General features: G+C 30.9%; 1 protein-coding gene across 1 annotated transcript; it reads right to left on the bottom strand.

Moving 5' to 3' along the window:
• Positions 1–8,600: 8,600 nt before the first annotated feature.
• On the bottom strand, positions 8,601–11,366 carry LOC110625945 (NAC domain-containing protein 91). The gene is made up of 6 exons (XM_021771660.2): positions 10,999–11,366; positions 10,613–10,890; positions 10,162–10,410; positions 9,736–10,068; positions 9,190–9,597; positions 8,601–9,100 (listed from the first exon to the last, which is right to left on the bottom strand). Exons 1-6 carry the CDS (start codon positions 11,162–11,164, stop codon positions 8,789–8,791), a joined length of 1,746 nt encoding a protein of 581 aa, XP_021627352.1. The 5' UTR covers positions 11,165–11,366; the 3' UTR covers positions 8,601–8,788.
• Positions 11,367–21,084: the final 9,718 nt, after the last annotated feature.

The raw sequence follows: 21,084 nt of genomic DNA on the forward strand, positions 1-21,084 counted from the left end.
TTCGTACAATGACAATAAAATTTAATTTTGTGGTTTGTTCTATTGAAGAATCTCATGATATTGATGTGCTCTCAGTTGACAAATTACAAAGTTCTTTGTTGATTCATGAACAAAAAATTGCTCAACAAGACAAAGAAGAAGTAGCGTTGAAAGCCTCAACTGTTTTTCATGTAACAGAACGAGAAAGAGGTAGAGGCAATGGTAGAGGTCATGGTAGAGGTAGAGGCCAAGGCAACAATGATCGTGGAACAGGAACAGGTAGCTACAACTCAAAGTCTTTTGACAAATCCAATATTGAATGTTATCGATGCCACAAGTTTGGTCATTTTCAATATGAATGTCCAACTGATTTGTCAAAAATGCATGGAGAGGAATCAAACTTTATTGAATAGGATGATGAAGAAGAGATTTCTTTGCTTATGATTTGTCACACAAAAAAAGAAACAAATAAGAATCTGTGGTTTCTTGACACCGAGTGCAGCAATCACATGAATGGAGATAAGTCAATTTTCTCTACTCTTGATGAATCTTTTAAAGACAATGTGAAGTTTGAAAACAACTCCAAAATTGCAATCATGGAGAAAGGACAAGTTTCAATTCAAATCAATGGGGATTCTACTCACACTATAGCTGATATTCTTTTTATTCTAGATTTAAAGACTAATCTTCTTAGCATTGGTCAGTTACAAGAAAAGAAATATGAGATCTCCATAAAAGGTGGAATTTGCAAAATTTTGGATGACAAACAACACTTAATTGTTGAAGTCAAGATGACTAAACACAGGTTGTTTCCTTTCTATCTCCATAAAATTGAGTTTACATGTTTTACTGCAAAATTAAAAGATGAAGCATGGTTGTGGCATCTTTGATATGGTCATCTAAATTTCAATGGACTAAAAACATTGTATCAAAAGAGCATGGTGACTGGTCTCTCTAAAATTGCAGCTCCTACTGAAACTTGTGAAAGTTGTGTTGTTAGCAAGCAATCATGCAGTCCATTTTCACAAGGCACCTCATGAAGAGCAGAACAGGTATTGGCATTTGTTCATTCAGATCTTTGTGGATCGATAAAACTAAACTTCAATGGTGGTAAATGATATTTTATAACCTTCATTGACGACTTCAGTAGAAAAACGTGGGTGTATTTTTTGCAGAAAAATCATAAGCATTTGATGTTTTCAAGCGCTTTAAAGCATCTGTTGAAAAAGAAAATGGTTTACCCTTAATTGCTTTTCATACTGATCATGGAGGAGGGTACACTTCTCATGAGTTCAGAAAATTTTGTGAGGAAAATAGAATCAAGAGGCAACTAACAACAGCTTATACGCCTCAACAGAATGGTGTTTGCGAGTGGAAGAATCATACGATTCTCAACATGGTACGAAGCATTTTAATAAGAAGTGTTGTTCCAAAGAAATTTTGGCCTGAAGCAGTTACATGGAGCATTTATATTTTGAATAGAAGCCCAGCTTTGTCTGTTCAAAATAAGACAGCAGAGGAGGCATGGAGTGGAAGAAAACCATGTGTAAACCATTTCAGAATATTTGAGTGTGTTGCCTATGCCCATATTCCCGATGAGAAAAGGAAGAAGTTGGATGATAAAGGAGAAAAATGCATTTTTCTTGGTATCAGTGAACAATCTAAAACTTATAAGCTATATAATCCTAACACTAAGAAAATTTTAAGCAGCCGTAATGTTGTTTTTGATGAAGAAGCATTTTGGGAGTGGAATGAAAAAGTTGCTACAAATGAAGTCTCTACTGTGTTAGATTTTGAAGAGGAAGTTAATGAGAATCCATCCCAGCTGATTCTTTCAAATGACTCTTCTGAAGATGCTCAACATGGAGTTCCTGCTACTTCTGAAATTTTGCCAACGGTGACAGCACTTGATGAGCAATCTAGTGAACCAGTAAGTTTACGTCCTCATTGTGTTAGACGCAGACCAGCATGGATGTCAGATTATGAGGTAACTGGAGTGGATCAATCCGAAAGTCCTATCACTCACTTTAGTCTCTTTTCACATTGTGATCCTACTACCTTTGAAAGTGTTGTCAAGGAGTTTAAATGGCGCAAGGCCATGGATGACGAGATTGTTGCGATTGAACGAAATCAAACTTGGGAGTTAACTGTGTTAGGAAATCCAGAGATTATTGCAACCCAAATTGAGCAGCGGAAAAATAAAAATCTCTTATTTCCTTTCCCAGAATCCGAGTGCTTCGTTTATTTCAAGGGAAGGATATGAGACTAATTTGTTAATCTCGTCAAGAAGATACAATGCCGGACTAATGGTGCTACTTTTTCAAACAAACACCCTCAATGGTATCTACATGAACGTCTTCTATCCTTCTAGAGTGCTAGCTCTCTCAAGGATGGATAGATTATGTGCTCCATAATCTGCAACTGTTAGACTGAATTTTTCTAAAAACCATCGTTGCTCCACAATTCGTAGAAGGAGTATTTATATGTTTCAGTCTTTTTGTTTTCCCACAACTCTTTTCCCAAAAGAGTTGTGTTCAGAACCCACTATCACAATCTCACAGATACTCAAATATCTTATGTGATAGAGTCCCTTATCTGTAACATTTACAGATAGACCGCAGATCTTTTAAATATTATTATCTTATAATAATAAATAATTAATAATAATAACACTTTATTATTATTAATTATATTAATAGGCTTTGGGTTTTTAGCCCATTAATATGTCATAGCACATCAACAACGTTTTTTTGTGTGTGACCCAATAGGCTCACATTAATTGGCAATAGGTCTAGTCCCACAAGGCCCATAAGTCATAAGTGGCCTCTAGCAAGACATTATGACTACCCAACTAATATGAGGATCAATAGTCCGATAAAACCTAATAAATAGAAGATGTATTAATCCATTTGTCACACGATATCTAGTTTGAACATAAGTCATGGTCAATGTCAAACTTATAATGTTCAAACTTATGTTTTCTCGATCTCTAAGTAGATTGATAAATTCAAATGATATTGATCACACTATCAATTCATTTGAGCATGACCATGCATTTCTCAGTCTCACTTATCGAAGGGCCCAGAAGATTTCTCTCTCAAAGAGAGGAACAAATCCTATCTTGATTGTTCAATATCCTCTACATAATTTCTATTATGCACAATCATAACCTTTATGATTGTCCGATTAAAGACAATGTTTGGTTATGTCAAAACATAATAGTTCTTATGTTGGAAACTATGACAATTTCAAGTCAAAGGATTAAGATATAACTACTTTGAGATTCACTTATGACAATAACCCGTGTAGTGGTCTCAATGCGGGTCCATCCAATACTTTGTTCTCTAACAAATGTTTATAATTATTGAATTATATCAACATATACATAATCATCTCATGATTGTCAATCAATAATCATACTAGGTATATTTTATTATTATCAACATAATAATAAGTAACCAGGAATGATAATCATTATTATGTAATATGCAAACAAATAATAATGATGATAAAAACCTCTAATATTAATAGCCAAAACGACATACAAAAAGGTCCAAGATAATGGCCTAGGGCAAATACACTAACAATCTCCCACTTGCATTAGGCCTAATCATACAAGTATCTAATACCCATAGACCTAGTGTGCTGATCATGCTTGACCTGTGAAAGAGGCTTGGTCAGTGGATCTGCAATGTTGTCATTTGTGTCTACTTTGCATATTTTGATATCTCCTCTATCAATGATCTCTCGAATAAGGTGATATCGCCTGAGTATGTGTTTAGATCTCTGATGAGATCTGGGCTCCTTTGCCTGTGCTATGGCACCATTGTTATCGCAATAAAGGTCTATAGGATTTGCAATGCTGGGAACCACTCCCAACTCTGTGATGAATTTCTTCAACTAGACTGCCTCTTTAGCTGCATCTGATGCTGCTATATACTCAGCTTCTGTGGTAGAATCTGCTATAGTGCTCTACTTGGAACTTTTACAGCTAACAGCTCCATCATTTAAAGTGAATACAAATCCTGAATGCGATCTGAAGTCATCTATGTCGGTTTGGAAACTAGCATTTGTGTAACCATTTACAACTAGCTCGTCTTCCAAACCTCCATAAACTAGGAATGCATCCTTAGTCCTTCTAAGGTACTTTAGGATATTCTTAACAGCTGTCCAGTAACTTTCACCGGGGTCTGCCTGATATTTGCTTATTGTGCTTAATGCATATGAGATGTCTGGTCTAGTATATAACATGGCATACATGACAGATCCAATAGCAGAAGTATAAGGAATCTTATTCATTCGTTCTCGCTCATCAGATGTCATAGGACATTGATTTTTGCTGAGATGAATACCATGAGACATGGGCATGAATCCTCTTTTGGAATCTTGCATGCTGAACCCTTTCAGCACCTTGTCAATATAAGTACTTTGAATCAGACTGATTATCCTCTTAGGTCTATCCCTATAGATCTTAACACCAAGGATATATGCAGCCTCACCTAAGTCCTTCATTGAAAAAGAATTCCCTAATCAAGTCTTAACCTTTTGCAAGGTAGGGATATCATTTCCAATGAGTAATATGTCATCCACATATAGGACTAGAAATACAACCGCACTCCCACTAACCATCTTGTAAACACAAGGTTCATCTTCATTCTTGATGAATCCAAAGTCCCTGACTGTCTCATCAAAACGAAGATTCCAGCTCCGAGAAGCTTGCTTCAATCCATAAATGGATCTTTGAAGCTTGCAAATCTTTCCAGAATTCTCAGGGATTACAAAACCCTCAGTGTAATACCCGGCTAGACTCCGGTATCGGAATTCCTACCGTTCGGTGGAATCTCGGATGTCGAAAACCTCTAGAAGGGTAAAACCATGTTTTCATAAAATGTTTTAATGTATTTTGTGTTTTTAAGTGAAAAGGAAATTGAGTTTTTGTATGAAAATGACCAAGGAGGCATTTCCAGGTTCGGCCGCCGAACGTGGGATGGTTTAGGGGGGCAAGTTAGGCTTCCGCAAGTCTCAAAGGTTCGGCCGTCGAACCTCATGTTCGGCCGCCGAACTTGCATGAGATGTGGGGGCACGTTCGGCTGCCGAAAGGTGGTCTGCCAGCCCTATATAAGAGCTCCATGGCCGAAACGGGCGAGTTTTCTCCCCATTTTCGGCCACGGTGAGTTCATGCTCCCCTTTGGTTCGTTTTTGATGTTTTTCCTCCGATCTCTCACGTTTTAACAAGCTTTATGTTGATTTGAAGAGATTTGAGCAAAAAGAGCAAGTTTGGAAGCTTGGAGACCAAAGAGTGGATTTCTCCCTACCTCCAAGCTAGGATCGTCTTTCCTCTCGATCTTCAAGAGGTAAGCTTAGATCCAACCTTTCTTGCATGTTTTAAACTAGTTTTATGAAGATCTATGGGGTAGAAATGCATGATAGGTTATTGTTATGTTTATGAGTTTATGTATGTTTATGAACAATATGGGTTGTTTGATGTGTTGTAGATGGGGTTTAGGATAGTTTGAAGCCCCTAGGAGCTTGTATGCTTGAGTATGCATGATTGAATGTGTTGGGAGGCGTTTATGCATGTTGAGCTGAGTTTCTGCCCTTCTGGGAGAAACCAGGTTCGGCAGCCGAAGGTTCTTTCGGCCGCCGAACCTGCCTGTGGTAGCATGAATCGGCTGCCGAACCTTGCCCCCGAAAGATGACTTTCGACTCTGGAAGGGACTTTCGACTCTGGAAGGGACTTTCGGCCGCCGAAGGTGCCGCCGAACATGCATGAGTTTCGTCTCTGGAGGGAACCTTCGGCCGCCGAAAGTGCCGCCGAAGGTGCATGACTTTCGGCTCTGGAGGGCCTTTCGGCCACCGAACCTGCCACCGAAAGTGCCCTGTTCAGCCCTCCTTTGCATGTTTTCTATGGATGTTTTAAGGTGTTTTAGGGAGTTTTTGGGGAGTATTTTTAGAGTCATGTTCATAGATGTTTGGTCCCTCATTTGAGTCCACCTGTGTAGGTTCGGACCTGAGGAACCGAGGACCCCAGCAGTGAGTCAGTTGCTCCACTGGTCTGAGCTAACCAGAGGTGAGTGGAATAACTCTTTATGTTTTAAAGTAAATAATAAATGCTTTAGCATGATTCATGCATCATGAATGCCATGAGATGTAATAGGTTGTTGCATTAGAATCCATGAATATGTAGCACTGCATTCTTGGCTGTAAATGTGGGTGAATGCTGTATGATCCAATTAGTCCCTGAGGAAAGACCAGGACCCCATTCTATGGCCTGGCACGGAATGAAAGACCAGGACCCCATTCTACGGCCTGGCACGATATGGAATGCGAAGACCAGGTGCCAGATGAGGCCCTGGGGCAATGGTAAGTAATGTTATGATATAACAGGAAGACCAGGATCCCATTTTACGGCCTGGCACGGATATGATGCTGGGACTATTTGGTGACAGGATCACCCTTGATGTGTTTATACGTTGATGATCTCTTATTTACTGTAAATGATACTCTCATGTTTAATAATTTTAAGAAGTCAATGATGGAAGATTTTGAGATGACTGATTTAGGCTTAATGCATTATTTCCTTGGTATTGAGGTGATTCAATCCTCTCTTGGAATTTCAATTTCTCAAAAGAAGTATTTGCGAGAAATTTCAGACAGGTTCAAAATGAAAGAATGTAATCATGTGACTACATCAACAGAATTTGGAGTAAAGTTAAGCAATGATAAAGAAGGGAAGAAAGTTAACTGTACACTCTACAAGCAGATTGTTGGTAGTTTAATGTATTTAACTACCACAAGGCCTGATATTATGTTCTCTGTAAGTCTGATTAGTAGATACATGGAAAATCCAACAGAGAATCATCTTTTAGCTGGCATGCGGATTCTTCGTTATTTGCAAGGAACTAGAGATTTTGGATTATTCTATAAGAAAGGTGCAAGGCCTAATTTAATCGGTTTTACCGACAGTGATTTTGCAGGTAATCAAGATGATAAGAAGAGTACTTCTGGTCATGTTTTTATGCTGGATTCGACAGTTGTATCTTGGTCATCAAAAAAGCAACCAATTGTTACTTTATCAACAGCAGAGGCAAAATTTGTTGCAACGACCTCTTGTGCATGTCAATAAATTTGGTTGAAGAAAATTCTTGCCGAATTGCAGTTCATACAAGAAGAAGCAAATGTAATTTATTGTGATAACTGTTCTGCTATAAAACTCTCTCAAAATCCAATTTTACATGGTCGAAATAAACACATAGATGTCAAGTATCATTATTTGCGAAAGCTCACCAATGAAAAAGTAATTGATCTTATCTACTGCAGGAGTAAAGACTAGTTAGCTGATATATTTATAAAAACCCTCAAATTTTCAATTTTTGAGAAATTTAGAAGATTACTTGGAGTTTGTCTAATTTGCGAGAGGATTAAACTGATGTTAGTTTAAGAGAGAGAATGTTGAATAAATTATCATTCACATTTTATTTGACCAAATTTTTGTTATTTTCCGTTGTAATCTAACTATTTAAACAAAGAAATATGTTGTTCAATAAAACACAACTTTGATCTCCTTTACTTTATATATCTTGTTTTGTTTACCTCATATACCTGTATTTACTACTCTTTCAATCAAAATGAGTAGTAAATCAAAATATAGTAAGAAGTAATTGTCCAACACTTCTTTCCATCCTATTGATTAAAATGTATTTATTATATTAATTATTATTTTTCTCTCCTTAATTAATTATTAATTATTACATTTCAATCAATAGAATAGAATGAAGAGTGACTTGCTAATTATTAATTATTACATTTCAATAATGAATAGAATGGAACTCAAGGTATCATAATTTCGGATAACTTAACTCAAAAACAGGCAAGTTACTAGTGAATTTAAAATTTCAATTATTCAGCTAAACTCTAACTCGCTACTTTAAGCCCAGTAGCTTTGCAAGTCAGGTAAGAAAATCCTGATTCGGAGTATTACTATGAAATTGAGCTCCCACAAGAAAGAAATACACAAAGCTCAAAGCAAGAAGTTGTTGTGGACAAACTGGAATACCCGGTTAGAACATATATTTAACAAACTAATTTAGATATACAAGAATATTAACCTAACAAACTAATTTAGTAATCACAAACTCCCCCAAAAATAATGATAAGTGGGGAATTGAAACTATACGTTGATACAAGGTCCCTTAGCAGTTTCAAAAATAAGGCGATGCCATTTGCTAACTAAGATCAGTAGCAAAATATGAAAACTACTCCACGCATAACAATAGGATTAAGCTACCACCTGAAAACAAGAAGTTGTGGATGAACAGGAATATCAGTTAGAACACATATTTAACTAAGTAACTAACGAATTTAGATATACAAGAATATTAACCTAGCAAATCTATTGCATAGGTCCAATTGGTAATCGCAACTCCCACAGAAAGATTATGATAAAAAAAGATTAGGTGGGGAATTGAAACTATACGTTGATACAAGATCCCTCAACAGTTTCAAAAATAAGGCGATGCCATTTGCTGGCTAAGATCAGCAGCAAAATTGCATAAAAACTACCCCAAGCATTACAATAAGATTAAGCTCCCACAAGCTCAAAACAAGAAGTTTGTGAAGGATGAACAGGAATACTCGGTTAGAACATATATTTAATTAACTAACTAAAACAGATATACAAGAATACAACCTAGCAAACTATTTCATAGGTCCAAATGGTAATCACAACTCCCCCAAAAAATAAAAATATAAAAAAACGATGTGGGGTGGAAGGGGGGGGGGAATGAAACTACATGTTGATCCAAGGTCTCTATGCAGTTTCAAAAACAAGGCAATTCCACTTGCTAACTAAGATCAGTAGCAAAATCGCTATGAAAACTACTCCAAACATAATAATAGACCAAATAGGGGAATGGGTAGAAGAAGCCTTCAAGAACATGGATGGAACCTTCTTGAGCATTGAAGCATGGCTCCTAAGCCTCACATTGGATCCAGGGTTAGGCATCAGTTCCTCAGAGACTTCTTTGTTTTCAGAAAGGAAAAACCTCCACTGTTCATGTTCATCCTTGGTACTACAACTATCAATGCCAACAGAAGCATCCTTGTCCCTGTTTTTCAACTCCTGCACAACTCAATTCAAAGATATTCAACATCCACATTTAAATAACACCATACCATTTACTCAACTCAGCATCACTTGCAAACTCTCACCTCTGGCACACGTTGTTCCAATTTATGTTCTTTTAGCTTTTCACCAAATTGAAGCGGCTGAACTTGCAATTTACATTGCAGACGTAATCTTCTTGATGCAAGACCTTGCATGGCAGAGTTCCCAGCATTTGGTAAATTTTGTGGATTCCGAGCCCTAATCCTGATTCCAGTTCCAACACTCTCACTGCTGCCAATTTGATTCATATGGTTGCTTATTTGTTGGAAATTAGTTAATTGATCTGTACCAGAACTTGATGCAAAACTTCGGCCTCCATATGTTTCATTATGTAATGGAAGCTGGAGAAAAGTTACAGATCTGTTATCTTCCGGGATTGTTTCAACATGCAAAGGCGGCTTTTTGTCAATCTCCTCCTCAAGCCAAACAGGACTTTGCAACTCCTCTTCAAGCTGTTACAGTATAATATACAAGGTAAATCAAAGGTAATAATTTTTTTTCTTCAATATGAAGTACCAAGTAAAAAAATCAGAGGCAAAATATGGAAAACCATAAAACATGCAGCAATAAGTTTAGTGAAATCCGCTTACCAAAGTTCGGGTAATTTTAGCATCTAGCCCAACATAAGATTCAGGGTACTCATCAAAGGCAACATTCTTAATGCTCCCAGCCCCCTCACAAGAGTGTTCAACTGGCTGCTGAAGGATGTCATTCAGGAAACTAGTTACATAAGCAGCATCTGTTTCATTTGTGATATGATGAGATTGCACCCCACTGTTACAGCTGTTCCAGTCATTAACATTGTAATACGAACAACCTGCTTCTGCTTGTACTTGTGCATGAAGTGGAGAAAAAAGCTTGTCATCTAGAGGCTCAGGTGGTTGCACAAACCAATTCAAGTCTTCTTCCAGCTGTGTATCCTCCTGAGAATAAAAAGCATAAATAAATAAAATGGTTAATAAATCGCATTTCTCTTTACCTTAAAGTGGTTCTAAGACATTTGAAATCCTCCTCACCTCAAGTGTGGTTGCATCTACTGTTTGAACTACTGATTGATGGGGATTTAAGCACTTATTAAAAGATAGAATGTTGGATGGTGATGCATTTACTGGAGATGCTTGTGGCAGAGCTAGGTCAGATTCTGCAACTTCAGGAGAAGATTGCGCTGCCGTAGGGGAAGAAAGAGTAGCTTCTGGTTCTTCCGAGTTCAAACCTTCCACGCTGTCATCTTGTTTCTTAAATAAACGACAAATGACAAAGGGGCTCTGCATGAAATTGAATCAACACTAGAAATGTGAGAATTTTGATATAGGAGACCAATAATTTTCAAATAAACAAACACAAATGAACTAATTAGACCATGAATCGCTGGTAATTGTGCTTTTAGCTGAATACAGGCAATTCATGAGTCGAATATAAAATAAGATATGGATTGAGAAGTGAAAAGTGAAAGAAAATGGAACCTGCCTGTCCAGGTTTAGTGCCATCTAGGTCGTCTTCCGTGGCTCGATACTCATGTATGACCCAATGGGTTCTAGTACCACGAGGAGCACGTCCAGTGTAGAAGACAAGAGTTTTCTTCATACCAATCAAGTTGTTCCCAGATTTTATTTTCCGATCCTTTCCGGTTGCCTTCCAGTAGCCTTTACTTGTTGCCCTATTCAATCTGTGCCCATTCGGATACTTGCGGTCAAGTGGACAAAAAAAGAACCACTCTTGATCCTTCGTCTTTATAATCGATAAATCTATGAAAAAAAAATTACAAAAACCAAAATCAAAATTAAATCAATTAAAAGACAAGCTGAAAAAAAAAGTTTATTTAAAGAGGGAAAGATGAGAGAAAATAAAAGTACCAGGCAAATCCCATGGCTCCCATTTACAGACATCCAGTTCTCGAATGACTCTGACATCCTCATCATTTCCATTAATCTTCAATCTCAAGTAGAAATTCACCAATTCCTCGTCAGTTGGCCTGAATCTGAACCCCAACGGAAGCGAACTAAGAGACAGCACTGCCATATTCACCACTAGAGAAACCAATTCACCCTTTAAAAAAGAGAATTCACAGAATCAAAAGGAAGAAGAGAAAAAGATTCTTGGAGAATTCTGATTTTAAGATAGGAGGACTTTGGTAGGATGATGATGGCCCATATAGCTTTTCTTGTGACGAGATAAAACTCAGACCAGTCTTCCACTGGGTTTTACGCTTTTTTTCTTTGCAGAAATAAATAACGCGTTTTACTTTACTGTTATACGGGAGTATCTATCACATTTGCCCATATTATTTGCTTTTATTTCAATTATGCCATTCCTTTGCACTTATGCCCGCGTCTCCAAACAAGAACCGCGGACAAGTGCAAGGGTAGATGAGACAAAAAAAATTTTGAAACCTGACACTGAAGCTGCCGAATAAAATATTGACACGTAAACATTAGCATCCGGTGTAGGACCTACGCGTCCGACGTGTAAATTCTAGGGTAAGGAAGAGGAAAAAAACATGAAAATACTTGGAACCTCACATGCCAATTTCCCACTTTCTTAGGTTTCACACCTATTTTTTTTTATTATTAATTTACTCCAAAAATAAATATTTAAAGCGGGGGAAGGTTCCCTTTCTATCCAAAAAATAGTTTTAGGTAATGATATTATTAAGTCGGTATTGTGTTTTGAAAAATTATTAGAACGTTTTTAAATTTTAATTTTAATAAATATTTTTAATCTTTTCATCATTTTTTATGTAAATTGGTTAAATTTCACATGTCAGATTATTAATTTTTATATATATTTTTTATTTTAATTTTATATTTTTATATTTTTTATTTAATATATATTTTTAAAAATGTATTATTTTTTAATAGCTGTTATTTTAATGTTTAATTATTATAATTAAAACTTTTAATTGATCACTAATATTTTCTTTTATTGAAAGATCAAAATTTTAATTTTATAAAATATAAAAATATTTTAATTGAGTAATTTATAAATAGAAATTAACTAGTTAGTTTTAAAAAATTAAGAAAGTTATTCTCAAAAAGAAAAAAAAAAAACAAAATAAGAAGCTATTAATAATTTTTTTGAAAAAAAATATTAATAGCTCACTCTTAATTAAATAAAAAATTATAAATTTATAAAAATAACATTTTTCTATAAAAGTCTTTTTATTAAAGTACAATTTATAATTTTTATATTTTCCATAAATATAAAATTAATTATATCAATAATTATTTTCTATATAAATTTATTAGTAGATTTAATATTAGTAAGATAAATAAACATTAATCCAAATAAATTTTTTTATAATTAGATGCTTCTAACTTATAATCAAAGTTAATAGTAAGAATAAAAATGATTAGATTAACTTAAACTTTTTAATATTCAGAAAATATATTTTTAATTAATAATTTTTGTTAAAAAGAATTAAAAGTTTAAAAAATTAAATTCTGTTTTTTAAAAGATAAATAATCAAATAATAAAATTAAAAAGCGTTAATTTCCATATAACCTAAATTTATTATTATTAGAAATTTTCTAAATATAACTCTAAATTTTATTTAAAATTTATTGATTTTATTAAATAATAATATAATTTTAACTTAATTGTAAATGTTATTATATTAAAATAAAGTTAACAGTTAATACACTATTTATTTTATTTACTATCCATTTTATAATTGCACTAAAGTTAGTTGAAATCCTATATGAATTTGGTTTATTGAATTAATAGTTTTAATTAATTTAAACTAATTTTATTCATTATGTCTCTAAAAATACACATATATAATATTTTAATTTTTCAATTTTGTTTTCAAACAATTATTTGTAATTTTAATTTTTATAAATTGATTTTACTTTCGACAAAATATATTATTTTTCATATTCAATACTTTATATATATATATATATATATATATATGAAAAAGAGAAATAATAGAATTACTTAAATCACTCTAAGTTTTTATATTATTTATAATAATATTTTTATTATTAAATTAATTTTAGACTTCATTTAAATTTAAAATTCTTAATTTCACTTATTTTAATAACAAAGAACTTAATTTAATTGGTTATAAAAAATTAATATATAATAAATAAAATAAAAATATAATAACATTGAAAAAGTAAAATAAAACATAAAATTTTATTTCAACCATTACAATATGAAAAGCATATAAATATATCCTAAAATCTAAATTTATAGTCAAACAGAGGACATCAACATATTTTTTATATAAAAATTTTAAATTGATTTTTTAATTTATAAATTAAAAGTATTACGTGACTAAAAAATATAATATTTTAACTTTTATTAAAATGGTAGCAAATTAAAGATAAAGTAATATATATAGACAATTTTTTTAAAATAAGAAAAATAGAAAATAAATATTTAAATTTTATTAAAATACTATAAAATACCAAAATTATTTAGTGAATAATGAAATATAAATAATTTATAAGAGAATATTATCGAACTATTTAATATATTTATCAATATATATTAATTATGTATTATAAATTTTATTTGAAATTATAATAAAAATTTTTATTCTTTTACATTAATAAATTTTAATTTTATTAAACTAAAAATCATTTTAATCAACAAAATGACATTATCATTATTCTTTTTATATGAACTAATGACATTATATTAATTCTACAATTTTCGTTTGGAATTATTTATTTTATAATAAAAAATTTAAATGAATTTTTTATGAGTAGGGTATAATTTGAATTTTTTTAAATAGATATTTTAATTTAAAAATAAATTATTTTATTATAAATAAAGAAAATTTAATTAAAAAATTAATTAAATTATTACAAAATTGTTGATTTCAAAAAAGAAATATATGTTTGTGATAAACTTATAATAGTGATTATTGTTATTAATAAATATTAACATAAATGTACACAAAATATTACAATAACTGAATAATTTTACAATAATATTTGATGCATTAAATTGAAGTGATTTAAAATATCAATTAATTAAAAAATAATAAATTAACATATTAATTTTAGATTATATAATAGTGTAATACCCTCGAATTAATTAAAATATACATATATAATTAAAAAGATAAACTATTGTATTATTAATTAAATAATTTTTTATATTGTTTATTATTATAATTCTTTTCATAACTATAATTTTTTTAATATAATTGAGAAATTTAATTATAAAAATGAGTTTACAATATATTGTACATTACATATAAATATTTATTTTATTTTAAATTTAATATTTATTTTAATTTTAGTTATTTATAATTTAAAAAATATGACTAATTTTATTATCAATTATTTTATTTATAATTATTATTATAATAAAAAATTATTATTTGTAAAGTTTTATACTTATAAAAATATTAATAGTCCTTTTTTAATATTTTTAATTGAATTAAAAAATAATTATTATAAATAACAATTAATATGTTAAAATTATTTTAAAATAAATCTTATACGAGTTATTGAAGACAAGAATTTTATTTTAAAAAATTTTATTATACGGTTTAAACTAAAGTTTTTGTGATGTATAATAGTGATTGAAAAAGTTTTGTTTAACAGCAAAAAAATTTCTTTGTTAAAATTTTAGAATATGATATACATTCAAAGTTTTTGTGATGAATATATTTTATTTGTTTAGCAGAGACTTGAATAGTCACTAAAAATACTTAAGTTTTTTTAAATACAATGTTTTGAGTTAGTTTTTCAATTTTATTTTAAATTATAATAAAATATAATTTAATAAAATTAAATATTAATATAAATTCTCAAAAATTTTAATTAAATATGAGTATAAGTATTTAATAATTTTACTTTAATTAGAATATTAAAATAATTATCTAACTAAATTAAAGATTTTAAATAAAAATAATTTTATAAATTTCTTATAGAGATAGTGAAAAAATCATTATTGAAATAATATGATTCTTAATAATTTTATTCATTTGTAAAATATAAGTTTTTCGAACATTGAAATCAAAACTTTTATAAGAATTTAATTTAATTATTTTTTATTAAATTTTTTATTTTATATAAAATTTATTTTTTTATTTAATTTATAAAATTTTTATTTTTTAAAACCATATGTAATTTTATAAAAATTATTTATTTTATTAAATAAATTATATTAAATAAAAATAAAATATTTTTTATCTTCTCCTAAATTATTAAAATTAAATGAATAAATGAAATTTTACTATAAAGTTGATAGACGGAGAGCATACGGAACAGTAATGCTCCCCTAGTGAGAATTAGGCTTGATGAGCCGCGCTCTAAGATAAAGGATGAGAGAGCATTGGCTTAGGTTAAAATTATAATTTAATTTTTGAATTTTATATATATTTATATTTATATTTTTTAATTTTATAATTAATTAAATTTCATCTCTGTCATGTTCATTTATATTTTCTATTCCTTCCTCTTTTAATTTTGTTAGGAGAACGAAATATTTTTTTGAAGAATTACTGATTGTATTAATAAAATTTTATTAAATAAAGAGGGATGTCATTCCAAATAGAGAGACGATTATGCCTAATAGATTTTCTAACCAAAGTATGAGTCGTTAGAGTGGCATGACGACGAACTCATCTGATAGAAATATCAGTTCTAGAGTCTAACAAAGATTTACGATCATTCAAAATCAAACCCAGTTCAGAAATATCTAAATATGGAGACCGAAAAGCTTGAATCATCTGCAAATAGTCCATAAAAATGCAGTCATTAAAAGGCAAAAATTTTATCGCAAAGAGCAAATAGTGACGGAGAGCTAAAGTTTCAACAATTAACGGCGTACCATTTCCTTTCAAAAAACCAGAAACACCACGTTGAAATATACTCTTATAGTTTTCCACAACAAAACCGTAGCCAATAAAATCTTGAGCTTGAAACAAAACTCCATCAACTTGACAAAACCAACTGAAATTATTCAAACTTGATACAAATCCCAGCGGAGCTTGTCGAAATCATGCAGTCAGACTTGTCAGTCTCTGGTTCCGACGAACAGTTGCTATGAGGAAATCACCGCAACCAAACTTGATGTTTTCTTTCTTCCACCTCAGCCGCAAGTCACCGAAAGCCTCTACATGACTCAGTTTCCCACATGGATAGCAAAAAATAGTTAACTTTTCGTATTGAAACTTCACAGTAAATACAGTATCATCATCTCCAACAAACTTCTTCCGCCGTTTTAAAGGTTGCCGAATGTCCAAACAAACTTTAATTCTCATAGAGCCCAGCGACATAGCTTGTATCTCCTTCCAAACAATGAGGAATCGATTGTACAACCAATGGCCCCCATTCCCTATATCTTCAAAATCAACATTATTAAAAAATCGAAACATATATTTTTTCGCCTTTAATTTCATAATAGATATCCCTCTAAAAGATGCCATAAATCTGTCAAAGAGGTTTGTATATTCTGAAAATTAATTGGATTGTATGTGAGAAACATTCTCATCATACGGAAATCATAAGTAACGATCGGAATATCTCTGGAGCTCTTAATAGGGACAATAATATTTTCTTTTTCATCGATAGTCAATTGATGCAGATCGTTTTCCATGGGAAAGGAGAAAGAAGAAATTAGGTTTAAGAAAGAGGAAAAAACGAGAATATTGAACCACAAAGGGACCACAGAGAAAAACCTACATATAAAGTCATGCCTATTCAGCCCTATTCTCTAATTAGTTAAGCAGTTAAGTCTTTTGTGAATATGAAATATAAAGTTTTAAAAATAAAGAATAAAATTATAAATTAATTATAAAATTAAAAGGAAATATATAAATAATTATAATATCAATTGACCAAATAATAATTTATCTTAAAATATTATTGATAAAAATAGAAAGTAAAACTGAAATATTAAATTAGTTAATTTATTAAGTTATTATTAGTGAAACCCCTAAATAATAAATTTTTTATAGATAAAAAAGTAATAATTAATACAATAAGTCTTAAGAGATTGTTCAATGAATTGTAATTCACTTTTTTTCTCCAATACTCATCTAGTTTTCATGCATATCTTTATATAATGATAAATTAATAATGAATAAATATAAATTTGGCAATCCTTGTAAAAAAATTAAGAAGTCATTTATCAATTAGGTTGGGCTAGATAAGCACTTGAATATTTTAAAAAACAATAAATAATTTCAATATTAAATTAAATAAGTAAGAGAAATAAATTAAATTAGTTAAAGAAAATTGCAATTAAATTAAAGTGAGAAAATTAATACAAAATAATTTTAGGAAAAGAAATAGAATTTTGTATCAAGATATTAATTTCATTTGTAGCTAATTTTTAGTGGGGACAAAAACGAGAGGAAAGAAGGTTGCATTGGATTTCTTGGAATCAGTTATGCTCTAAATTGTGGGATGGCTGGTTTTCGGGACATAGAATATTTTAATAGAGCCCTCTTGGCTAAACAAGCTAGATACTCATCTCTAATATGAACTCTTTGCTAGATTTTTCAAAGGAAAATAATTTTCTTTCTTTCGTTCTTTAGGCAATAACTGATCGCATATCTTTTTGGGATGGTCAAAGTATAATCCTTCAATTATTTGAGTATCACAATTAATTGATCAACAACCAATATGTTAAATGGAAGTTCAATTTATTGAAGCAAAATTTGAAGGATCAAGGAGTGAAAAACATTCTATTCATACCCCTTAGTTTCTTTTAGTAAGAAGATTCTCGTACTTGACATTATGATAGAAGGGAGTCTACGAGGTCAGATTAGTATACATAGTCAGCAGAAACTTCAAAATCAAAGAAGCTTTAATTCTCATCCGATTTAGGGACCAAGTGCTACTCAAGCAACTAACTCCTTTTAGGAAGAAATGTGAAAATTTTCTCTCCTTCCAAAAGTCGAGATTTCCTTTGAAGTTTGCTCAAGGAGCATTTGCTATCTAATGAGCTTATTCATAGAAGAATATTCTCTGTACTTTCAAAATGTGATACGACGTGAAAAGAGAATATTTGAAATACATATTTATTAAATATCTTCAGGCTATTGAGATATGGGTTCACTCTCCTTTCAGAATTAGATCTTCTTTAATTCTTGAAGCATCAATGAGAGATTATTGGACGACTATCTTCTTCTTTGAAAAATATTCTTTAATTCTTGAAGCATCAATGATAGATTATTGGACGACTATCTTTCTCTTTGAAAAACATGAACCGAGGTGATGATTTTGTTTTCCTATTAGTCTTCTTTCTTTGGCAACTTTGAAAGTCTAGGAATGCTCTTATTTTTAGAGACGATAGCTCTGCATTTCATAATGTTGTTCAATTGGCTCTAAAAGCTAGGAAGATTTTAAAGCTAGTTAATCCCAACAAGGAAATGTCCACCAAACTCTTACAGTAGATCAATAGAGTTGGCAACCCCTAAGCAATTTCATTAAAATTAACTTTGATGGTGCTTCTACTCAGAAGAGAAAAGAGAGTGCAACGACTGTGATTGTAACAGCCCGGAAACCGGTACCTCTCTGTAACGGTTCGAACCGCCACCGGCACTAGAATCCAAATCGACTTAAGGCCGCCGGGACCCGTAGCAAGCCGCTAAACTCTCTGCACAGCTGGAATAATCCCATACATGATCAAGTTTTATCTTTTATCTACTAAGTTTGACTTGCATGCACTATGTTTAAACACATAGAACCCATTCTCCTAGGGTCAGCATATCACAAGTCAGCCTTGGTTCCACACATTTCTCATCAAGAAACAGAAAACATGATCCATGTAACAAGGGATTATCCAGATTCCAACGAAGACTCCGCCGGAAAGTAAGAATTCTGATGCCTGTGTCTAGCCGAGTATTACAGTAATAGCTAGAGATCAAGTAGGCTATCCTTGTGGCTGGTTATGCAAAAGGTTGAGCCCAATATCTTATCTACTCACGGTGGAAGCTCTCTTATGTCGTAAGACACTTCCCTTAGTTGTTACAAGAGGTTTTGATAAAAGATTTGTCCAAATTCAACCTCCAAGTGCTATCAAAGTTATCATTGGAGACATCAAGACTGGCGCTCCAAATTCAAGATTTGTCTTTTACTTTTGGTAAGAGGGATTGTAATGAAGCACAAGCTAGTTGCACAAACCTTACTAGATGAATCTTTCTCTTGTAATTTGATATCTCAATCCCTTTTTATTTTTTTTATTCAATGGGGCTTTGATATATCAATGAAACAACAACTAATATCTTCTAAAAAAACTCATGTGTGATTAGTCAGTATATTTTAATATTTTTTAATTATTTTCATGAAAACATTATATTTATTTATTATTTTTATAGAAACATGCTATCATAAATTATAAGACTTTAATGTTAATTAAATTAAAATTAAGTAAGTTTTATATTATAAATTAAAATTTAAAAACCATATTTTTACATAGCCATAGATTCAGAGACGATGATTGAAATTTACTTTATATTATTTTTAAAATACTAAAAAATTTGTATGGCCTAAAATAATTGATCAAAGTATAAATGAGTATTTAAGATTTTTACTAATTTTTGTATAAAAATATAAATAGTTATTATTTTATAATATTCACAGATCATGAATTATTATTGTATAGATCCAGTTTTATTTATATATAGTTTTTCAAAGGAGTGAGTATTATATGTAAGATTATTTTCATATTCAATCACAATGATATAAATTGACAGCTACGAATTCAGTATATGAACCACAAAACAAAAACTCTGACTTATTTGGCTCCCATAATGATGCGTTAATTTTCTTAAATTTATTATCGCTCAACAACTATTTAGACTCTGATATAAGTTTTAATTAATATCGCTTGATTAAGATAATATATAAAAAAATGACTAAAAACTTAAAAATTTTATTGAAAATCTTTAAAAATTAAAAAGTGAGTTTTAATAAAACTATTTATAATAAAAAAAAATTTTAATATACAAAATTATAAAATTAATAAAAAAATAATTAAAATATAAAATTGATCCTTAAACGATATGATTTTCATATCAAACTTGTGACAGACCGCAACAGGTCTTCGTTACGCTTTTAAAAGTCGTGCGTCTCAAAATTTATCGTGAGTCTCTATCGAACGTCGGCAGCAAAAATTAAATCCGATCTAAGTGTGTCGTAAAATTCAAAATTAATTGTTCTTATAAATTAATTCATTAACTTTTATTTAAAATGTTAGTTTTTATTTTGACTAATTTACTATCTAGTCCTTAATTTTATCACTAATTATGGATTAATCCATTTTTTTTAAAATTCAACTATTTAATTTCCCATTATTACTTGTGTTAAGATTGATGAGAGAAAATTTTTTATACTTAAATTATACTCACCTTTTAATATCCCATCCTAAATCACAACCCTCTCTCTTTGCATGGCTCTCATGATGAAGTCAAATAATTTATTTTTTTTAAATTAATTGTTTTAGTTTCTCTACTAATTAAATATATAGAGAGAGATAGTGTGCACATCATGATGAAATTTCAAGTGGGAAAGCTTGGACTTTAATGAACTACTCCTAGTAGTATTGAATGAATGAAGGAATATTATATCAAAGAATCTCTCTTTTTCTTTGTTTGTTTGTTTTGAATGGTTTTTTAACCCCAAACTCAAATCAACCCATGAAGGGTAAAGCCATTTTCCAAACAATGTGTGTGGATTTATATAAACAACAAAACTACAAATCTTAGTTCTAACAAGACAACAACCTGTTATGTTGTTAGAAAAGGAGTGGAATATAAGAGAGAAGTCACTTATACTTATGCTTTTGGAGTTTACCAATTCTTAATCTTACCCTCTCCACTAGTGGATCTCTAAAAGCCCTCCCTTTTTTCTTTTGTTTTTCCTTCTTAACTTTTTGGCTTTTGCCTAATTGATCTATTTATACTTTTTATCATACAATTATATTAATTTATGCTTAGCATTTTAAATTTTTAAAAAATTTACTATTAT

The sequence above is a fragment of the Manihot esculenta genome, chromosome 1 (genome assembly GCF_001659605.2).
Source record: "Manihot esculenta cultivar AM560-2 chromosome 1, M.esculenta_v8, whole genome shotgun sequence".
NCBI lineage: Eukaryota > Viridiplantae > Streptophyta > Magnoliopsida > Malpighiales > Euphorbiaceae > Manihot > Manihot esculenta.